The following is a 20964-nucleotide window of genomic DNA, read 5'->3' as shown; positions in this document are numbered from 1 at the left end:
AGGCAGGCGCTGAGCCACCCAGGGATCCCCGTATTTATTTATTTTTAAAAAATGATTTTATTTATTCATGAGAGACCCAGAGACAGGCAGAGACACAGGCAGAGGAAGAAGCAGGCTCCCTCTTGATCCTGGGTCTCCAGGATCACACCCTGGGCTGAAGGCAGATGCTCAACTGCTGAGCCAACCAAGCATCCCTTGGGTGAAGTTTTTTTTTATATTTTTTATTTTTTTTATTTTTTTTAATTTTTATTTATTTATGATAGTCACACACAGAGAGAGAGAGAGGCAGAGACACAGGCAGAGGGAGAAGCAGGCTCCATGCACCGGGAGCCCAACATGGGATTCGATCCCGGGTCTCCAGGATCGCGCCCTGGGCCAAAGGCAGGCGCCAAATCGCTGCGCCACCCAGGGATCCCTTGGGTGAAGTTTTTAAATGCTGTTTTAGTGATAAAGCTATGACAAAATGTGAGTAATCCAGGTAGAATAAACCTCTGGGGCTGAATGTTCTCGTACCAGAGGGAGCATTGTGATTTCCTGGGTTTATTAATCCCCGGGCCAACTGCAGGGTAGAGAGCAGGAAGGTGCTCATTAGGGAGGGGACCCTCCACAGTAATGCAGATAGCAAGCCAGAGGAGAGTTACTTGAGGATGTTCTTGACTAATCTGTGTTGAGAGGTTCAGAAATACCTCTCTGGATTGACTCCATGGTCTCTCCAGTGACTTAGTTTTTGAGGGTAGGGGGTTGGGAGAGAAAAATCACCCTGTTTTCCTCTTGGAGCTGCATTTTCTAAACAGGTGTTCTGCCCAGAGAAGCATGTCCTTGGGGTGGGCTGGTGGGAGGTTGGGAGGAGGTGTAGGGGTGGAGCTTCCTGGGCTGCAAGATTGGGCAAGCAAAGTAGAAAAGTAGAAGATAGTTTATGTCTCTTCCTGTCTTTGGAGATAAACACCTGCATTTGTTAAGGCTCTGAGCAGCCTCGATAAAGGGCAAAGGTGGCTAATACTGCCCTTGTTATATGCCAGGTACAATGTACATTTATTCCCCCAGCTTCCCAGAGGGTGTAGGCATTGCTGTCTCCATGTTTCAAAGGAAAGTGTTCACTCTTGCTCATGGCCATCCAGGCAATAGCACTAGGGGCAGGATCCAAGCGTGGTCTGTGCTTCATCCCTCTGCTTCTTCATTCACCCCCCGCCCCCCGAACAAGCTTTGCCTGGGCCTGACTTGGCCTCATGCCCTCCTAGGGAAGCCCACTTGGGAGACCTTGCTTGGAACTGTTCTCCATTCAGTTGGTGGCCTTGCTGTGTCCTCCCACAGTGAGCTTTACATGTGTGTCTTGCTGTCAAATACCTACAAACTCTGGATTTTGTTTTTCTTTTCCTAGAGCAATCCACATCCTTTGGTCTGGGCAAAACTGAAGGGGTTTCCATTCTGGCCTGCAAAAGCTCTGAGGGATAAAGATGGGCAGGTTGATGCTCGTTTCTTTGGACAACATGACAGGTGGGAGTTAAAACCAGCTGCAAACGTATAGCTTTCACTGAACCTTTGATACTGTCATGGATGCAAGCAGGAGTGGAGGTATTATTATGTTATTGTCATGACACCCACCCGTGATCTTATGGTTGAAAATACAGTCCTGGGCTGTGTTAAGCCTGTTAATGTGTGGGCTTCCGTGTTTTCAGGTATGTTAAGAGAAGAATCTTGCTTTCGTAGTTTTGTTGATGAAACTGGCGCCGAATAGGTTCCATGGCTATTTTAAGTGCTGCTGTTCTTTTTTGGATTTTCTAGAGTAAATTAAACTGCTGTGCAAATTGCTTTTCAAAATAATGCTTTCAGAGATCAGAAGTATTTCCCCAGATTGCCAGTAAATGAAGCTCTTATCATTGTGCTGGGTAGTTCCCTCCTGTGGCCTTTTCTCTGAAGCTAAAATAGGAAATTATAAGAGGTGGCTGTTTTAACAGGTGGGAGCCCTCCCCACCAGCCTTTCTACCCTCCCTTTTCCCTTGCTCACAGGGAAGTGAATTGTTCTAGCTCTTAGCAGTTCCTGCTTCTGTGTGCTTGAGAACAACAGGTAGACCCAGATGAGCCATGGTTAATTTCTTAGTTCTTTTTAGCAAGCTATGTTGTGATTCAACAAAGCAAAAAAAACGCCTGAAGCCCTCCCAAGCAGCTTGAAAAAAGTGTTTTGAGTGTGTTAGGGAGAATACTTAAAACACGTATTCTAAAAATTATATACACCCACAGAATGCATAGAAAATACAGTTCATAATTTCAAACACCAGAATCCGAACTGTTACTTTGTTCAGCTTTGCTTGTTGTCTTGCAAATAAAAAACAAAGGAGTAAATGTTGCTAGAAGTCCATTGTCTGGAGGGAAAATGGGAATTCGCTGAGATGGTCCCGGGTTTGATAGGAAGCCTTTCGCTTTGTTTGATTCTGACCACTTTGCTGGAAATCTTTGGTTCCTGCTGTGGGCCAGGCCTCTTGTTGGGTGTTAGGGATATGGGAGTGAGCAGATAGATACTGTTCCTGCCCACCTGAAGGCTACATCCTATTATTATTACAGGTAATAATACACAAGTAAACACACGGGCAAAATGATCTCAGATGAGGAGGTAATGGCTGGGGTTTAGTGAAGATCTGGGTGGAGGGCCAGACAGAGCCAGCCTGCTGTGCTCTGGAAAAGCCAGGAGCGCAGGGTAGTTTGGATAGTAGGAAGGTGGGGGAGAGAAGGGTAAGAGATGGGAAGGGGCAGGGTCCAGATCACACAGGCTGTGATCAGAGTCTGCCTTTTCTTTGAAGAGCAAGAGGAATTATTGTCAGGTTGTGTATCTTCCTTCTGCTTCATGATAGCATGGCAAGTGTTAATTTAACCATCTTGGTGATTTGAGATTATTCTCAGTTCTGTAGTTATGACCCAGTGTGGATATATTTAGGATATAGGTAGGTGGGGGAAATCAGTGCTTGGCCCCATGCACCAAATATTGTCAGACTCTTATTGTCTTTGATTCTGCTCTCAGCTTAGCCCATTATGCACGGACATCTTCCTGCTGCTTATGAGACAGCTACTGAATGTGGCTTAGGGGGCGTGAGTTCTGCTAGCCCTGATCCAGAGCCGTTTCTCCAGGACCTGCTGGTGTAGGTTAGTTCCGGGAAGGAGCTGTTGTGGAAACTCCCCCCGCCGCCATATTTGTGGGAAAGGACAGCAGCCCAAGTTGATGCCCATGATGTTTGCCTAACCCCCTCCGTGTCTTCTGCTGCCTTGGAGGGAATGTGCCAAACTGTTGACTCATTTTGGGTGAACCCCTTGGAGTGGTTAAGGACTCTCCATGGTGGTGGAGTAACAGAACCTTAGATCTCTAGGAATGAAGCCACTAAAGTCCCTTCCTTTCAGGGGAGGTGTTCTTTTTTTTTTTTTTTTTTTTTTAAGATTTTACTTACTTATTTGAGAGAGAGAGAGCGGGGAGAGACCGATGGAGAGGGAGAAGCAGATTCCCACTGACCAGGGAGCCCGATGTGGGGCTCAATCCCAGACTCTGGTATCATGACCTGAGCCGAAGGCAGACACTTAACCCACCAAGCCACTCAGGCACCCCCAGGAGATATTCTTAAGGCAGAGCTGGCCAGACCCAGCCATACAACGTGGAGGCTGATGAGATGGGGTAGGATGCCCCTTTCTCAGGGAGCAGCTTTGTGGTTGTGGAGCAAAACAGAAGCCTGGACATGTGTAAGCAACATTGGTCAGGAGAGCAGAATAAGAAATGGCACGTTTCTTTTTTCTTTCTTCTTTCTTTCTTTCTTTCTTTCTTTCTTTTCTTTTCTTTTCTTTTCTTTTCTTTTCTTTTCTTTTCTTTTCTTTTCTTTTCTTTTTTCTTCTCTCTCTCTCTCTCTCTCTCTTTCTTTCTTTCTTTCTTTCTTTTTTGATTTTATTTATTCATGAGAGAGACCGAGAGAGAGGGAGAGAGAGAGAGAGAGGCAGAGACACAGGCAGAGGGAGAAGCAGGCTCCATGAGGGAGCCTGACGTGGGACTTGATCCCAGTTCTCCAGGATCAGGCCCTGGACTGAAGGCGATGCTAAACTGCTGAGCCACCTGGGCTGCCCGAAATGGCACATTTCTTAATAAGAAAAGCGTGTGTTATGTGTTTATTGTCTTGTTAATAAATACTAGAGCGAGCCCAGGGAGGTGCTCTTACAGATCAAGGCATGTTCTGAAGAATCTCATTGTATGCTTTTCATCCTTTAAAATTTGCTGTTTGCTTTTTGGGTGCTTGATTTCATAGGAACACACATATACATGATACTATATAAAAATCCAGGAAATATTTTATTAAATGCTTGCAGAGCTATAGAAGAGTGAACTTGCAGGAACTGAGTGCCTTCTATGCAGCAGGCATTGTTCTAAGTGCTTTTTGCAGAAGCTGCTTTATTCTCATTTTACAAAGAAGAAAACTTGAGGCCCAGAGTATAGGGAGTAGTTCAGCTGTGTGACTGCTGCCTCTCATGGCATTGCCCCTAGAGGCTTTATTTTGTTAAGCAAATCTAATTTCCCTTTAACTGTGTCCTGGGCTTGCTTTAAGGAAAGGGAATACTTTCCTGAAATTACTTGGCAGACACCTTTATTGAAGGCAGTTGAGAGCCTGGCAGGAAATAGTTAAGGCCCCGACCCCAGACGGGGGGTGGGGTTGGGGGGGCACAGTCACAGAGGCCCCCGGGCAGAAGTGTGTGTGTGTCTGGGGACACAGTCACAGTGTGGCTGACTGCCTGGTGAGCGGTGAGCTCCTGGTGTTATGGGGACTGGTGCAGGTGCATTTCGCTTGCTCCCCTTGACCTCCCTTCTAGGTTGAGGCTCATCCTCCCATTTTACTGATGACAGAGGCCAGCTCGGGGAGGGGCAGTCCTTTGTCCAGCGGCAACTGGGGCATCCTGGCTGCTCCTCAGAGCTGTCCTGTCTAGTCCAGAGTCCTGCTCACCCAGTTAAAACAGCCACGGTCTCTCACCCAGAGAGCATCCTGCTCCTGCTCCGCCTTGTTCTGTTTGGCTGCACATGTGGTTGCTCTGGTCTCCGTAGGATGACAGCAGCAAGTTGGGGTGGATGAGAAGCTGGTAATTTCCAGCACGCTGAGAGAGCAGTTAGATATTTTTGGGGTGTTCAGTTTTAGTTTGTGTCACGATCTAGTTATCACCATGAGCGGCCTACCTCCCCAGCCTGTGCCCTGAATTCCACCCCATGTGCATACTTTATTTTTCCCGGGCCGGGCCATTTACTCTTCAAAATAGGAACGAGATGCCCACTGTTAACATTTGGTTAAAATGTAATATAAGCAGTCCATACTTTTTGCTTCTCTCTAAAATGCTGGACGACTCCGCAGTGTGGGGGCCTGATTCCTGCTTGGGCACTTGTGAGGCTCCCCAGTACACAGTGTTTGCGTTGGACTGTATTACCGCCCCATGGTCCTCTTTGCTCCCTGTTGCTTTGTGCCTGGCTTGAGTTTATGGTCTGTGAAATCCAAAAGGCCTCCTTGGAAAAGCTCATTCCCACCAGATTCCCAGCTACAAATGTGTTCGAGGCTGGGGAATCAAATGTCACACTGTATGTCCTCTGGTTCACACTTTGGCTCAACCCCAGCCCTGCCCTGAGCAGTGGTTATACTGCCATCTCCTGCCTGTGGTCAGCCACTAACTCCAGAAAAGCAGCTCTTGTTCTCCTGAAGTCCCTGCAGAACATCCTGGGTTGTGAGGGGCTGAAGATAGGAAGACTAACCAGCTGGGAATGGGAGGTAGAGGCTGGTTTTTTGCTCATTTTCCATATGAATTATCTCCTGTTTGAAGCCATGCACCTCCTTTTGGGTTTATGGTTTTCCAGCATTTCTTTCTAGTGCCACGTAGAGCCCCAGTCTTCCAGCATTTCTTTCTAGTGCCATGAAAACTCTTTACTTCTAAGTGTAGAGCAGTGGATTATGGGACCGATTCTCTCTTAGAAGGTGCAGTCCTGGATGCAGGATTGTTGTTGTTGTTTTAAGATTTATTTATTTGAGAGAGAGAGAGAGCATGGCAGTGAGGGGCAGAGGGAGAGGGAGAGAGAATCCAGACAGATTTTGCATTGAGCATGGAGCACAATGTGAGGCTTGATCTCACAATCCTTAGATCATGACCCGAGGCAAAATCAAGAGTCACTTAGCAGACTGCACCAACAGGTGCCCTCAGTGCTCGTTTTCTTACTCTCTACTCACCCAAAGCCAAAAGGAATGGATTTATTATTTTTTTAATGGATTAAAATGACTAAATCTATGAGCTTTTTAATGTTCTAACTAAGTTTGTTGTTCATGTTCTGTTCTTTATGACAGAACACGTCTGGGTTAATGGTTAATCACGTATTAACCATTCAAACCAAGTCATTTTTAAAGAATGGGATACACATTCAAGACTCTTGGCAAACATACCAGGCTAATTTGGTTTGCGTTAAGGAAAAAAACAGTTCTGGAAACAACCTAAATGTCCATTGTCAGATGAATGGATAAAGACATCGTGGTAGGTACACATTATGGGTTCTGATTCAGCCCTTATAAAAGATGGGACGACATAGCTGAACCCAGAGGTCATTGTGCTGAGTGAGATAAGCCAGTCACAGAAGGACAAATAGTGTATGAATTCCACTTGTAGGACGTATCTCAAGCATTCGCATTCACAGAATCCACGGGTGGAATGGTGGATTGCCAGGGGTTGGGGGTGGGGCATATGGGGGTGTACTGGTCACTGGGCATAAAATTTCAGTTAACGATGAATAGGCTGTAGAGATCCACCGTACAACCTGTGTCCATGATCGACAGTGGTGTATCGTATGCTTAAACATGCTGTGATAAAACATTTTTTTAAAACTTGAAAAAAAAGAAAAGACAAATCTTTGGAAGGACCAGTGTTGGTTAACCTCTACTCTCTTTCTCTTCTGTACTTCTAGGGCCTGGGTTCCAATAAATAATTGCTACCTCATGTCTAAAGAAATTCCTTTTTCTGTGAAAAAGACGAAAAGCATCTTCAACAGTGCAATGCAAGAGATGGAGGTGTATGTGGAGAACATCCGCAGGAAATTTGGGGTTTTTAATTACTCTCCTTTTAGGACGCCCTACACACCCAACAGCCAGTACCAAATGCTCCTTGATCCCAGCAACCCTAGTGCTGGCGCCGCCAAGATAGACAAACAGGAGAAGGTCAAGCTCAACTTTGACATGACGGCCTCCCCCAAGATCCTGATGAGCAAGCCCATGCTGAGTGGGGGCGCAGGCCGCAGGATTTCCTTGTCGGACATGCCACGCTCCCCCATGAGTACAAACTCTTCTGTGCACACGGGCTCTGATGTGGAGCAGGATGCTGAGAAGAAGGCCACCTCGAGCCACTTCAGTGCCAGTGAGGAGTCCATGGATTTCCTGGACAAGAGCACAGGTCAGCCTTGGGAAGGAGATGGGGAGGAGGCCTCTGGGATATGAGGCTTCTGTTGGGGCCATGCCTGTTGGGTTCCAGCTGGCCAGCACCACAGAATCCAGGGGAGCTGTGTGGGGTTTTGCTCCAGTAGACTATATTTAAAATTTTAAATGGGTAACCCAGTGGGCTTCTTGCTGTTAGGAATCAAGAAATGAGACTAGTGATCCCCAAAGGTCAAATGGAGGTCATTCCCTGCAGAAGTGAGAGTTCAGGTCAAATGTCTCTTGGATTATCAGAACAGCAAAACTACCCCTAACAGTTTATATCTTAAGAATGTTATTTTACTCGGAAGATTATCTGTCAAAACTGTACCTTCACATTACTTAGTGCTCAGATACTAGAGCAGTGTGTAAGGTCAGCAGTAAATGTCCTCGCCCCAGAACACTCCCACTCCTTAAAGAAAAGTTGCCCTGGTTGACGCTTGGTGTAGAATAGTGGTTAAGAATGAAGATGCTGGGATCGCCTGGGTGGCTCAGTGGTTGAGCATCTGCCTTCAGCTCAGGGCATGATCTTGGGGTCCTGGGGTTGTGTCCCACATCAGGTTTCCCGAAGGGAGCCTGCTTCTCCGTCTGCCTGTATCTCTGCCTCTCTATTTCTGTCTCTCATGAATAATTAAATAAAATAAAAAAAAAAAAAGCATCAAGATGCTGGTCTCAAAACCCAGCTCTGCCACTTACTAGTCATGTGGCTTTAGGCATGATACTGAATGTCTTTTTTAAAAAAGATTTTATATATTTATTTTTATTTAGATAGCATGCATGAGTGTGGGGAGGGGCAGGGGGGAGAGGGAGAAATAAAACGGCAAACAGACCCCGCACTGATAAAATGATAAAATACATTTTTTTAAAACTTGAAAAAAAAGAAAAGACAAATCTTTGAAAGGACCAATGTTGGTTAACCTCACGCTGAGCGTGGAGCCTGAAGTGGGGCTCAATTCCCTGAGCCTGAGATCATGACCTGAACTGAAATTGGGAGTTGGATGCCCAACCAGTTGAGTCACCTAGGCCCCCAGATACTTTAGTGTCTGAATGCTTCAGTTTCTCGTCTATAATGTGACATAATAACAGATCTGCCCCATAGGTTCTTTTTTTTTTCTTTTTAATTAAAGATTTTATTTGTTTATTCATGAGAGGCAGAGACACAGGCAGAGGGAGAAGCAGACTCCCTGTGGGGAGCCTAATGTGATACTGATCCCAGGACCTGAGCCAAAGGCAAGACGCTCAACTGCACTCAACCGCTCAACCGCTGAGCCACCCAGGTGTCCCTGCTCCATAGGTTCTTGCTAAGGGTTAAATGAAGACGGATACACAAAGCATTCAGAACAGTGCTTAAAATAGCAAGTGCTACAAAGATGTGGGCTTCTATATTATTTCTTAGGGTGATTGCTCAGCAAATGCCTACACAGATTCAGAGAAGTGATGTAAAAGAGGGATGCTGGAGAAGTATAAGGAAGGGGATGGTGACTTGAATTCTTTCTACCCAGATATTATTTGGTGTATGTCTAATATTTAGAAACTTTATTACTTTTACAAGGAAATGGGTTTACTCTCATTTTTCTTGAAACATGGCCTTCACTGTTTATCCTTTGTTGGTCTACCTCTGAGAAATATGGGCACAGAGAAGCTTCTACACTAAGCGTGATGATAAAATACAGCCACCTCTCAGGCTCTGGGCTGGGGAGCTGTCGAGAGGGCAGGACCTGATGAACCCCTGGACACATGACTTACCTCAAGACCTGTGGTTGCCATGCAGGAATATGGCTTCTTGGTTTTCTGATCTTTTCATTATTCCAGAATCATGGGAAATTTGCGTTCTTATTTAAGACCCTCCCCAACCTCCCCCTCAATTCTTAAATGTCAGCTCAAAATGTCTTAGGATATTTTCCGGAATGAATAAAATCCATCTGTAGGTTGGGCCGTCTGTTTTAGGCCAATGTCTTAAACTTGGATAGCTCTTCAGATCCCACCCTCCATCTTCCTCTTCCCTTCACCCCTCCCTCCTTCCCACCCTCCCTTCCTTCCTTTACATAAGAACTCTTTAACGACCTGGCACCTCTTCTTCAAGAGATCACAAAAGTCCCCAAAAGGTAAAACAAGGGGAACTCCATCAAGTGAGCTCAAAGAATTCATCAGTTTGGTTGTGTTGTTTCTTGTTCTTGGTTGGTTGGTACTGCTTGGAGCTGTTCCCAAAATGGCTGTAGGTGGAGAGAGAGTGAAGTACCAGTGGCTTTCAGTTCTTCAAAATAAAGGCTGTGATCTCTTTTCCCCAGTTGTGATCCTAACCATGTGGTCCTAGGCACTCGGTTGCATTTCAGAGCTTTGTTCTCAGATGATGCAACTTCTGTTGAGATACTTTCAGAACAGAAATTTTCTTTTGCCTCCTAGTTTTAGACCAGAGTTCTTTAAAGCTTGCTTTTATTCTGTGACATGATGCCATTTAAGCTAACAAAACATGGTACATAATCACAGCAACTCTGCAGCCTGTTACCTCTCCTAGAGAGCTCAATTTTGAGGTGTCCTAACCAGGCAGCAGTCCTGCTGAATCACTGTTACCTGAACTTTCGTCACCACCAGTTTGCCCTATGCTAGTATCTCTGTTTTTACTACATACTTAAACATTAAATCTGCAACATCGCTTTATCCTAAGCTGAATAATATGTATAAATGTGCTTAAATTCTTACTGCATTTTTCCCCTCTAATATGCATGAAGTAAATACCTAACTTGTAAATTAGAACATGTTGGTCTGTGACCACTGTTGGTTATCCTGTTCCATATTCAGGAAATACAGTTTTGTAGGAATCTGAGGACAGGTTATATGTTTTTTTTTTTTATTTTTTTTATTTTATTTTATTTATTTATTCATGAGAGACACACAGAGCGAGGCAGAGACACAGGCAGAGGGAGAAGCAGGCTCCATGCATCGGGAGCCCGACGTGGGATCCGATCCCAGGTCTCCAGGATCGTGCCCTGGGCCAAAGGCAGGCGCCAAACCGCTGCGCCACCCAGGGATCCCTGGTTATATGTTTAATTAAGCTTCTTTCTTTCCTTGGGACATAGCAAAATTGAAACAACATTAGGATTCCTGACAAAATTCCTTTTTATTTGAATGGTTTTTCTAAGTGGTAAATGAGACTCTCCATTTCAGGATACTTTAAAATCCCTTTCCAAAAATATGATCTTCTTGCCAGCATGTGCTTGGATCATTTTGCTAATTATGAGATAGACAGCCAGTGAGTAGTATGTATGGGTAGAGAAGGCGGTATTCCAAATCATTTTAATCTTACAAATTATCCTGTTTTTTTTGCAAGGAGCCAGATAGTAAATATTTTAGGCTTGTGGGCCTCTGTCACAACTGTGCAGCTATTCAACACCGTCATTGTGCTAATAAGACAGGCACAGGCAATACGTGGCTGTGATACTGAACTTCGAATTTGATATAATTTGTGTGTTTCATGAACAATTAATCCCTTAGTTCCCCCGCCCCCAACCATTTACAAATGGTAAATACCCTTGCAGGCCTTGCAAGAACAGGTGGTGGTATGCTAGCTTTCGCCCATGAGTTGGTTTGCCAACCTCTATTACAGACTAAATTAGAAGGAACTGTGGGTTAATCTCCATCTTATGGAAGGTGAGTTGAGGTCCCTGTGGACAGTGTAGGGATGTGCCTCTGTTCCCATAGCCAGATCCTGATTCTAGATCTGTTTTCTTTTCGTTGCACCCTAGTGCCCTCTGCTGTTAGCGATGGTAGCATTTAGTAGAAAGAGAAGTGGACTGTTTATTGAAAATCCCCCACGGTCAGGGAGAGTATAATTGAGATGAGATTGTGATTTATCCATAATTATTAAAAAAAAAAAAGATAGTCCTAGGATAGAAAAGCTGTACTAGTTTCAGCAGTAAAGATTTTGTGGTTCAGCAACATAAGACTACACATTGAAATAAGTTATTAAATAAAACTTTTAGGAGAATTTAGAAACCTTTTGTTTTAGGGGTGGGGGAATGGAAGAACTCAAAATCAGGTGTCTGTAATCCACAGAAGTCGATTTTGTTTTCTTTTTTCTTTCTTTCTTTTTAAAGATTTTATTTATTTATGAGAGACACAGAGAAGTGGGGAGAGAGAGAGAGGCAGAGACACAGGCAGAGGGAGAAGTAGGCTCCATGCAGGGATCCTTTCGTGGGACTCGATCCTGGGTCTCCAGGATCACACCCCAGGCTGCAGGCAGTGCTAAACCGCTGAGCCACTGGGGCTGCCCTGATTTTGTTTTCTAAGGAGCAGGTTGCTCAGCCAGAAGCCTTTCACTCCTGGTATCCTGATTACTAGTCAGAGTGGTGTATATTCTCAGTGATTTTCCTGCCTCCCCTTTGATCTAGAGCTCTTGGCCAGAATTGATGCTTTTGCCAATATTTGCTTGCAGGATCCTGACTTAAGTCATGAGTGTGTATTAGGGTAAGAATCCTAGTGCCTGGCTATCACTATGTGGCTCAACTATGGGTTACTGTTTAGGGAGGGGGAAAAACATTTTGGTATACTCTTTTCTCATCATATCAGCATGTACTTATCATACAGTAATTATTTATCAAAATGAAAGTCACAGATCGCCCCACCTCTCAGTCAGCCCTTAGATTATTGTTTTCAGGACTTTTTCTGTGTTGGCTCATGAGTCATACTATTAATTTGAAAACTCACATACTTCAGGGATCAGGCGGGTACGGAAATGAGCAAGGTTGGGAAGTGGTGGGGACTGGGATCAGCGTGATACAGCGGAAATAACACTCTTCCTCAGGACTGATCACAGACAGGTGGCTGCCTGTGTATACCTCCGAAAGCAGTACTTACTCTTCCAATGCGTGATATATTGGAGCATTTCATTATAAAAAAGCTCCTCCTACCCCACTAGCAGGTCATCATCAACTGGACCTTTCAGAATGCTATGCTCTTGAGATGCACCTTTCCTGTAGGGTCCTGGGGCCCTTTTCTTTTGCTGGTTCTAGCCAAATGGGAATGTGGGGTCTGTTGCCATTTTTTTCATTGTTTAAGAGAAGCCTCAAATATTTTTTTAAATGTGGACTACCCCAAATTTTACAAATTAGCTCAAATTCATAAAAATCTTTTTTTTTTTTTTTTAAGATTTTGTTTTATTTATTTATTCATGGGAGACAGAGAGAGAGAGAGAGAGAGAGAGAAGAAACACAGGCAGAGGGAGAAGCAGGCTCCATGCAGGGAGCCCGATGCGGGACTCGATCCCGGGTCTCCAGGATCATGCCCTGGGCTGAAGGTGGCGCTAAACTGCTGAGCCACCTGGGCTGCCCAAATTCATAAAAATCTTTATGTGCATCAAATACCTCCGTGAACTGCATAGTTCATGGATCACTTGTTTGCAATATCTGTTGTAGCCCAGTTTTGACTTTTTTTTTTTTTTTTAAAGTATGCTCTATGCCCACTGTGGGACGTGAACTTAACAACTCCAAGATTAAGAGTCTCATGCTCCATGGGCTGAGCCAGCCAGACACCTGAGGTTTTTTTTTTTTTTTTTTTTTTTTAAACTTAACCTTGTGTATTGGATATTTTTCCGTGTTAGTTAAATAGTTCTTCAAAACAGCATATCTGTCCTGTCTTAGACTGTCCAGTGATGCTCTACTGTGTGGATCGTCTTTGCAGGCCACCAAGAGTTGTGCAAGCTACAGCCCTTTGAAGATGTAGGTTGCTTCCCAGATTTATAAGTAGAGGAAATTTGTCATGAATCACTACCTCCTCCGCCTCCACCCCCCAGAGTGCTGGGGTATGTGGGAGAGAAGGGGCATTTTTTTCCTAATTTAATTCTAAGACTCAGTGTTTCATGGAGTCAGAATAGCACTTAGCACAGGCTAGGATTTTGTAAATGTAGATAATAAATGATGTGTTTTAGCCCACACTTGTGAATTGTACATCAAAGTATAAAATCTGATTAAATTATTTGTGACTTCAAAGGCGATTAGTTCTTCCTTTGGGCAAGATTTATGGCTTTACAAAAGGATTGACATCTGTGTCAAAGCTTAATTGAAATGAGCATTTCCAAATGTCTTTCTGCTTTTGAAAATGTCTAGCATAATTTAAAACCGGTTTTCTCAGTCTCTGCACTGTTGACTTTGGGGCTGGATGATTCTATGACAGGGCCTTCTTGTGCATTGCAGTATATTTAAGCACCATTCCTGGCATCTGTGCACTAGATGCCAGTTGCACCCACCCCTGCCCACAGTTAGGCAGCAAAAAATGTTCTCAGACATTGCTATGTGTCCCTTGAGGACACCGTTGCCCCTCCAGAATCCATTGAGAATAATTATGTGAATGTACCATGATTTTGACTTTTAGCACTGATAACAAAATTCTGATTGCTTGACGTTCATGTTTGAAGCTCCTCCGTATTTACATTCAGTTTTGTGTCATATTTTCCCCCTGAATATATAATCTATTCCTTTTAAACTTGAATATTCTACAATAAATAGTACATAATTTTATCCCGAGAGGTAATAACTGTTAAGAATTGGATGTTCTTAAAAAATAAATTAAAATATAAAAAAAATTGGTTGTTCCTTCAGATTTTTTAATGTAGAAACAACATTGATAATCATCACCATAATGTTTTATGGTAGAATGGAATCCTCCTAGGCTCTCTGCTCCTTTCAAGGGAGCGGTGTTTTTTTCTGTGTTTATCCATATGGTTCTAGTTATCAGTAGTGTATAGATGGCATGAGAATATGATGGAAATGATGGGGGCATGTGAACAAATGAAATTTGGGAAATATATCTTAGGGGAAGAAACGTGGTTTTATGAAGTAATATAAATGCAGATAAACGGATACATTGATTTGTTTTCTTCATGCAAATTTTATGTATGTATTGCCTCTGCTAACTTTGTGATTTCCCCCAAACTCTAGGTGTTTTGGCTAGCCTTGTTTTACATGTTCATCTTGGTGGTCACATACGAAGCCAGAGTTCATGTTTTTTTTTTCCCCATGTGTTTTTTAAAGATTTTACCTATTTACTTATGAGAGACCCAGAAAGAGAGAGAGGCAGAGACACAGGTAGAGGAAGAAGCAGACTACATGCGGGGAGCCCGATGCGCAGGACTCGATCCCAGGTATCCAGGATCACACCCTGGGCTGAAGGCAGCGTAAACCCTGTTGAGCCATCCAGTCTGCCCCAGAGTTAATGTTTTTAAGAACACAAGCATTGAGGGGTCCCTGGGTGGTTCAGTCGGTGAAGCATCTGCCTTCACTCAGATCATGATCTTGATGTCCTGGAATGTCAGATTCAAGCTCCCTGCACAGCAGGGAGTCTGCTTCTCCCTCTCTCTCTGCCCCGCCTTGCTGCTTCTGTTCTCTCTTACTATCTCTCTCTCTCAAATAGATAAATACAATCTTAAAAAGAAAGAACGTATCACCATTGAACCACACTGGAGTAAGAGAATTCCAGAATTCTTTCTCCTTTGTTTACATTGATCAATAATAAGCATATTTTTACACGTTTTAAAGATACCCCCCAATAAAAACCACAGAAGTAGTTTTTATTTTATTTTTTTTTAGAGATTTTATTTATTTATTCATGATAGTCACAGAGAGAGAGAGAGAGGCAGAGACACAGGCAGAGGGAGAAGCAGGCTCCATGCACCGGGAGCCCGACGTGGGATTCGATCCCGTGGGATTCGATCCCGGGTCTCCAGGATCGCGCCCTGGGCCAAAGGCAGGCGCCAAACCGCTGCACCACCCAGGGATCCCTAGAAGTAGTTTTAAAAGGGCAAAGTGACCCATAATCTAAAGACCTTTAGTTGACTTTATTATTTATTTTTTTTTAAGATTTTATTTATTTATTCACGAGAGACACAGAGAGGCAGAGACATAGGCAGAGGGAGAAGCAGAGCAGGCTCCATGCAGGGAGCCCGATGGGGCACTCGATCCTGGGACTCCAGGATCACGCCCTGAGCCAAAGGCAGATGCTCGACTGCTGAGCCACCCAGGTGTCCCAGTTGACTTTTTTTTAATGATGGTGACACTACATGGTTAAAATTAAGATAAAACAAAACCCAGCAGTATTAAAGAGTATAGAAAGATGTAAAATGAAAGGTCAGGTTTTGTTTACCTCTACACCCTGAGTGTGTTTTTCATGTAAGTATCCAACTCTTAACAGTCTGCAGACTGTACTTCTACCAAAAATAACTATGTATACATTCATTTGAAGAGGTGCATGTGCTTTAATAAACATTAACACATATCATGGGCATTTTTTTAAATTATGGGCATTTCTTTTTTTAAATTTTTATTATTTTTTAAATTATTATTATTTTTTATTACAGGCATTTCTGTACATGATTTTTACCTTTCTCTTTTTTTTCTATGCATATTTCTGTGGGGATCAGTGCTTGTCAGATTATGCAGATCTGCATCATTCTTTTTAGGGTTGTATAGTATTTATACCAGTATTTACTTAGCCAGTCTCCAATTAATAGATCTTATACACCATCTCCTGTTTTTCTGTATCCATAAATACTGTTGCAGTGAAACTTCACGTGCATATACTGTGGCCCTGGCACTTGACACAAATATCTATGGGATGAACTCCTAGCCTCAGGACCTTGCTGTCTGTGTGTTTTATAAAATCTAATCTTGGGTAATACCAGAATCACCTAACTGCTGTCCTAAAAGGTTTTACAATTCCTGTCAGTGTTCGTCTTTCCTCACCTATGCTCAACACTAGGTGTTTGTTTATTTATTTAAAAAGATTTTACTCATGAGAGTTAGACACAGAGGCAGAGAGACATAGAAGTAGGCTCCCTGCGGGGAGCCCCATGTGGGACTCCATCCCAGGACCCTGGGTTCATGCCCTGAGCTGAAGGCAGATGCTCAATCACTGAGCCACCCAGGTGGCTCAGTTTTTATTTTTTAAGGATTTTATTTAGTTGAGCGATAGCAAGAGATCGAGAGTGCATACGGGGGGAAGGGCAGAGGGAGGAGGAGAGAGAATCTCCAGTTGACTCTGGGCTGAGCTAGGAGCCTGGTCAGGGCTCGATTCCTGGGACCATGACCTGAGCGGAAATCGAGTTGAATGCTTAACTGACCGAGGCACCCAGGCACCCCTAGGTGTTATTTTTTTGAAACAAGTTAACCATGCATGTGAAAAAGATATAGGATGGAGATATATAGATATATATGTAGATACATATATATGTAGATACACATCTGTATCTGTGTGTGTATCTCTTGCATGTTCATTGATCATTCATATTTTCCCTGAGCTGCTCATTTATGTCTCTTCTTTGGATTGTTGACCATTCTCTTAGCACACCTTATTGTTGGTAGCTGCAGAATATTGAGATTCTTTTTTTTTTTTTTTTTTAAGATTCTTGAAACTGATGTCTTTTTGTGAAAAAGATTTTATTTTGGTTGCCAATATTGCCAATATTGTTTCTTTTTTGCTTATCATGACCACAGTCATGAGAAGAAAAATGGAGAGCTCATTCTTCACTTAAGTATTTGTCATTCTGTCAATGTCTTGGACACCAGACGGCATCCTAGGTGCCTGGCAAGGTCCCTGCTCTCCTGGTGGTGATGTTTCAACAGAGCAGAGGGGAGATGACAGGATGCACTTTGACCCCTGTGGACTGGGCCAGTAGGGAAGAGCCCTGAGGGTGATATTTGAGGGTTACCAGCCACTATGACATGGGTGGGGATGGTGTCAGGGGCCTTTCCAGGGGAATCCTAAGTATATATAAAGGCTTGAGTTGGGAGCAGATTTGAATATGGAGGAATAGTACAAAGGCCCGTGAGGCTGGGGATTCTAGAATGAGGAGAGGAAAGATCAGATGTGTCGTTGGATTTTATTTTGGGGGATAGTATGCCTCTAGGATGGTTTTATTTATTTTTTTAAAAAACATTTTACTTTTAAAAACAACAAAAAGCATTTTATTTTTAAGTAACCTCTATGCCCAACTTGGGGCTTAAACTCAAAACCCCAAGATCAAGAGTTGCATCCTCTACCCACTGTGCCAAACCAGGCATCTTGCCTCTGGATGGTTTTATATGAAGGAGTGGTATGCCTGGCTGCTGTGCGGAGGGCTACTGAAGAGGGGTGCTGTAGCAGGAGGTGGGAACACCCATGGGAGGCTCTTACAGGGTCTTGGTGAGAAGTGATGGGCAGGGGCAGTACTTTCCAACCATTTCTTTCATTATGATCCCATGAGGAGCTATTTTAGACATGTTTTCCTATCCATCCTCCTGTGACTTTTTTTCTAAATGGAGGTGGAATTCACATGATATAAAATTCACCATTTTTATATGGTGGCATATAAAACTCAGTGTCATTTAGTACATTCACAGTGTTGTGCAACCCACCAGTATTCTCTAGTTCTAAAACATCTCTATCACTCCAAAATAAAATCTTGTTAATGAAGCAGACACTCACCACCACCCCCACCTCCTGCTCCTGGAGACCATCAGTCTGCTTTCTATTGGCATGGATTTGCCTATTTTGGATACTTCATTGGAACAAAATCAGGGGCCTCCCCATTGTAGCATGTGTCTGTACCTCATACCACTTTATGGCTTAGTAATGTTCCATGGTGGACACCACAGCTTGTACGTCAATGGACATTCGGATTGTTTCCACCTTTGCACTGTTGTGAATACTGCTGCTACAAACATTTATGTACTAGGATTTGAGAACCGCTTTTTAGTTTTGAGGTGTATCCGTAGGAGTGGACCCTCATGAAATTTGAAAGTACTGTAGGTCTGTTTGTATACTGCATATGTCTTTTTTTTAAAGATTTTATTAATTTTTTTTGTGAGAGACATAGAGAGAGGCAGAGACATGGGGAGAAGCAGGCTCCCTATAGGGAGCCTGATGTGGGACTCAATCCCAGGACCCCAGGATCACGCCCTGCGCCAAAGGCAGACGCTCAACCACTGAGCCACCCAGGTGCCCTGCATGTGTCTTTTTTTTTTTAAGATTCATTCATTCATTCATTCATTCATTTATGAGAGAGAGAGAGAGAGAGAGAGAGAGAGGCAGAGACACAGGAGGAGGGAGATGCAGGCTCCATGCCGGGAGCCTGACGTGGGACTCGATCCCGGGACTCCAGGATTGTGCCCTGGGCCAAAGAAAGGCAGGCGCTAAACTGCTGAGCCACCCAGGGATCCCCTGTGTCTGTTTTATACATAAGAAGAGTAAGAACTTTTCACACCCTACCCCGTGAGCCATTTTCTGCCCTTTGAGGGCCACATTGTCACATTGAGAATGTGTGCACTAGGCTGGTAGCAGTAGGGTTGGATACCAGCGGGGAGCTTGGGGATATATTTTGGAAGTGGTGTGTAGAGAGGCCTTGCTGAAGTGTGTGGTAAGTTAAGGCAGAAGAGCAAGGGAGGAATTGAGGCAGTGTAGATGTTTGGCCTTGAATATCTCAGTGAGTGGTCTTGGCATTCACTGATACGGGGCAGTTGAGGCAGGTACATGGTGTTTCACAAATGGGGAGGAGGGGTATGTGGTACTCAGGGATGGGCAGGAGAGTTCTCTAGCGTGGGAACCAGTGTTGTAGGGTAACCCCGGTGCTGTGCTTTTGCCACTTACACGAAGCATTTTAATTCCAGATGTCTGTGGGGAGTGGGGTAGGGGGAAGCTCTGCCCTCTGCTGACTGGGTGGAGAGTGAACAGGACCTGTCCCCACAGGGAGCCAGCGTTCTCCAAACACCCTTATTCTTGCCATATCCAAGTGTTATGTTTGAATTAAAAAAAAAATAAGGACATATTTCTTAAACCTTCAATACTTAAGTTTTATTAGCAGCGGAAAGTTTATAAGTCTGTGAAATTAAAGACTTGTTGTTGTAGCTATGTTTTAACTACAGAATTGCAAAAATAACAGCTTTGGCTGTGTGCTTGCTGAATCGTCCCTGCAGGACCACAGGTGGGGCAGGGCTCTGCTGGCTCCTTCTTCCTTACTTTTTTTTTTCTCCCCAGGATTTTATTTTATGTTATGTTATGTTATGTTATTTATTTTTTAATATTTATTTATTTATTATTTATGATAGAGAGAGAGAGAGAGAGAGGCAGAGACACAGGAGGAGGGAGAAGCAGGCTCCATGCCAGAAGCCCGACACGGGACTTGATACCGGGACTCTAGCCAAAGGCAGGCGCTAAACCACTGAGCCACCCAGGGATCCCCTGATTTTATTTTTTTTAAAGTAGTTTCTATACCTAACATGGGGCTCGAACGCATAACCCTGAGAGATCAAGAGTCAGATGCTCTTCCAACTCAGCCAGCCAGGTGCCCCACCATCCTTAATTTTTTAACGTGAGCTTTTTTTTTTCTTTTAAAGATTTTATTTATTTATTCATGAGAGACACACAGAGAGAGAGGTAGAGACATAGGCAGAGAGAGAAGCAGGCTCCATGCTGGGAACCCGACGTGGGACTCGATCCCGGGACCCCAGGACCATGCCCTGGGCCAGAGGCAGGCACTAAACCCTAAACCGCTGAGCCATCCAGGGATCCCCATAACGTGAGCTATTATTAAGCAAGGGAAATGGTTGAGTTCAGTGTGTGACCGTACGTTTACACCTGTTTTTGTTAACACTTATCCTTTCTTAGGTTTTCTTGTGAAAGTTCCTTGCTGTCCTTCCGTCATAGTCTAAGACCCTTCCTGCTATGTGAGTTTGCTACTTTGTGTAAGAAAGTACAGTGTGAGAGGCTCTGGTCTTTCATCCTCCCAGAGAGTTTGCAGCTCCTGCACATCTCTTTTGGAAGAAACCAGGTTGAATATAAGTCAATGAGCAATAAAGAAAATCCTAATACTGGGACGCCTGGGTTGCTCAGTGGTTGAGTGTCTGCCTTTGGCTCAGCGCGTGATCCTGGGGTCCTGGGATTGAGTCCCACATCAGGCTCCCTGTAGAGCTGCTCCCCCCCGTGTCTCTGCCTCTCTCTGTGTCTCTCGTGAAAAAAATAAAGTCTTTAAAAGAAAAAATGTTTTGAAATGCCTTTATCTTTGATTGTTTTTGTTTTTGTTTTGTTTTGTTTTTTGGTGCTGGTGTGTTGAGTATTTTAGTTCCACTTGTTATAGTAACACTGGTAGTAACAGTAATTGCAGCTCTCATTGGATGGAACATTGGGTACTAGGTGCTGGACCAGGCATTTGTTCGTCCTTACAGTAAACTAAATTAATGTAGTGTTTTAAAAAACCTAATTCTCAAAAAAATTTCAAGTGTTGATTGAGCATTTGCTAAGGGCCACTTGACGTGGAGTAGCTCATCTTGTCTCCCCCTGTCCTCTTCATTTGTAAGACGAGGTAGAGCAATTCCCAGAGAGAAACTCACTTCATCTCTTTGTGGATTTATCAACCTCGGCACTACTGACTTGGGGGACCAAAGTTTATTTCTTGTTTTGGGGGGCTGTGCTTTATAGGATGTGAAGCAGCCTCCTGGGTCTCCACCTATTAGATGCCAGCAGCATCCCCCTTCCCTCAGGTGTGATAGCC

At 43.9% G+C, this 20964-nt stretch overlaps 1 protein-coding gene across 20 annotated transcripts in view; it reads left to right on the top strand.

The window, feature by feature from the left end:
* Window positions 1-20964, top strand: part of ZMYND8 (zinc finger MYND-type containing 8) — a 143915-nt gene that overhangs the window by 76602 nt on the left and 46349 nt on the right. For all 20 annotated transcript variants that reach the window (XM_077873465.1, XM_077873480.1, XM_077873478.1 and 17 more), the window contains 2 exons: window positions 1379-1494; window positions 6950-7431. In XM_077873465.1, coding sequence (XP_077729591.1) covers window positions 1379-1494; window positions 6950-7431 — 598 coding nt within the window. The remainder of the gene's footprint in view (window positions 1-1378; window positions 1495-6949; window positions 7432-20964) is intronic.

Source organism: Canis aureus, chromosome 26 (genome assembly GCF_053574225.1).
Source record: "Canis aureus isolate CA01 chromosome 26, VMU_Caureus_v.1.0, whole genome shotgun sequence".
NCBI classification, from domain to species: domain Eukaryota; kingdom Metazoa; phylum Chordata; class Mammalia; order Carnivora; family Canidae; genus Canis; species Canis aureus.
The sequence above is the reverse complement of the archived record's forward strand: the minus strand, read 5'-3'. Positions and strand labels throughout refer to the sequence as shown.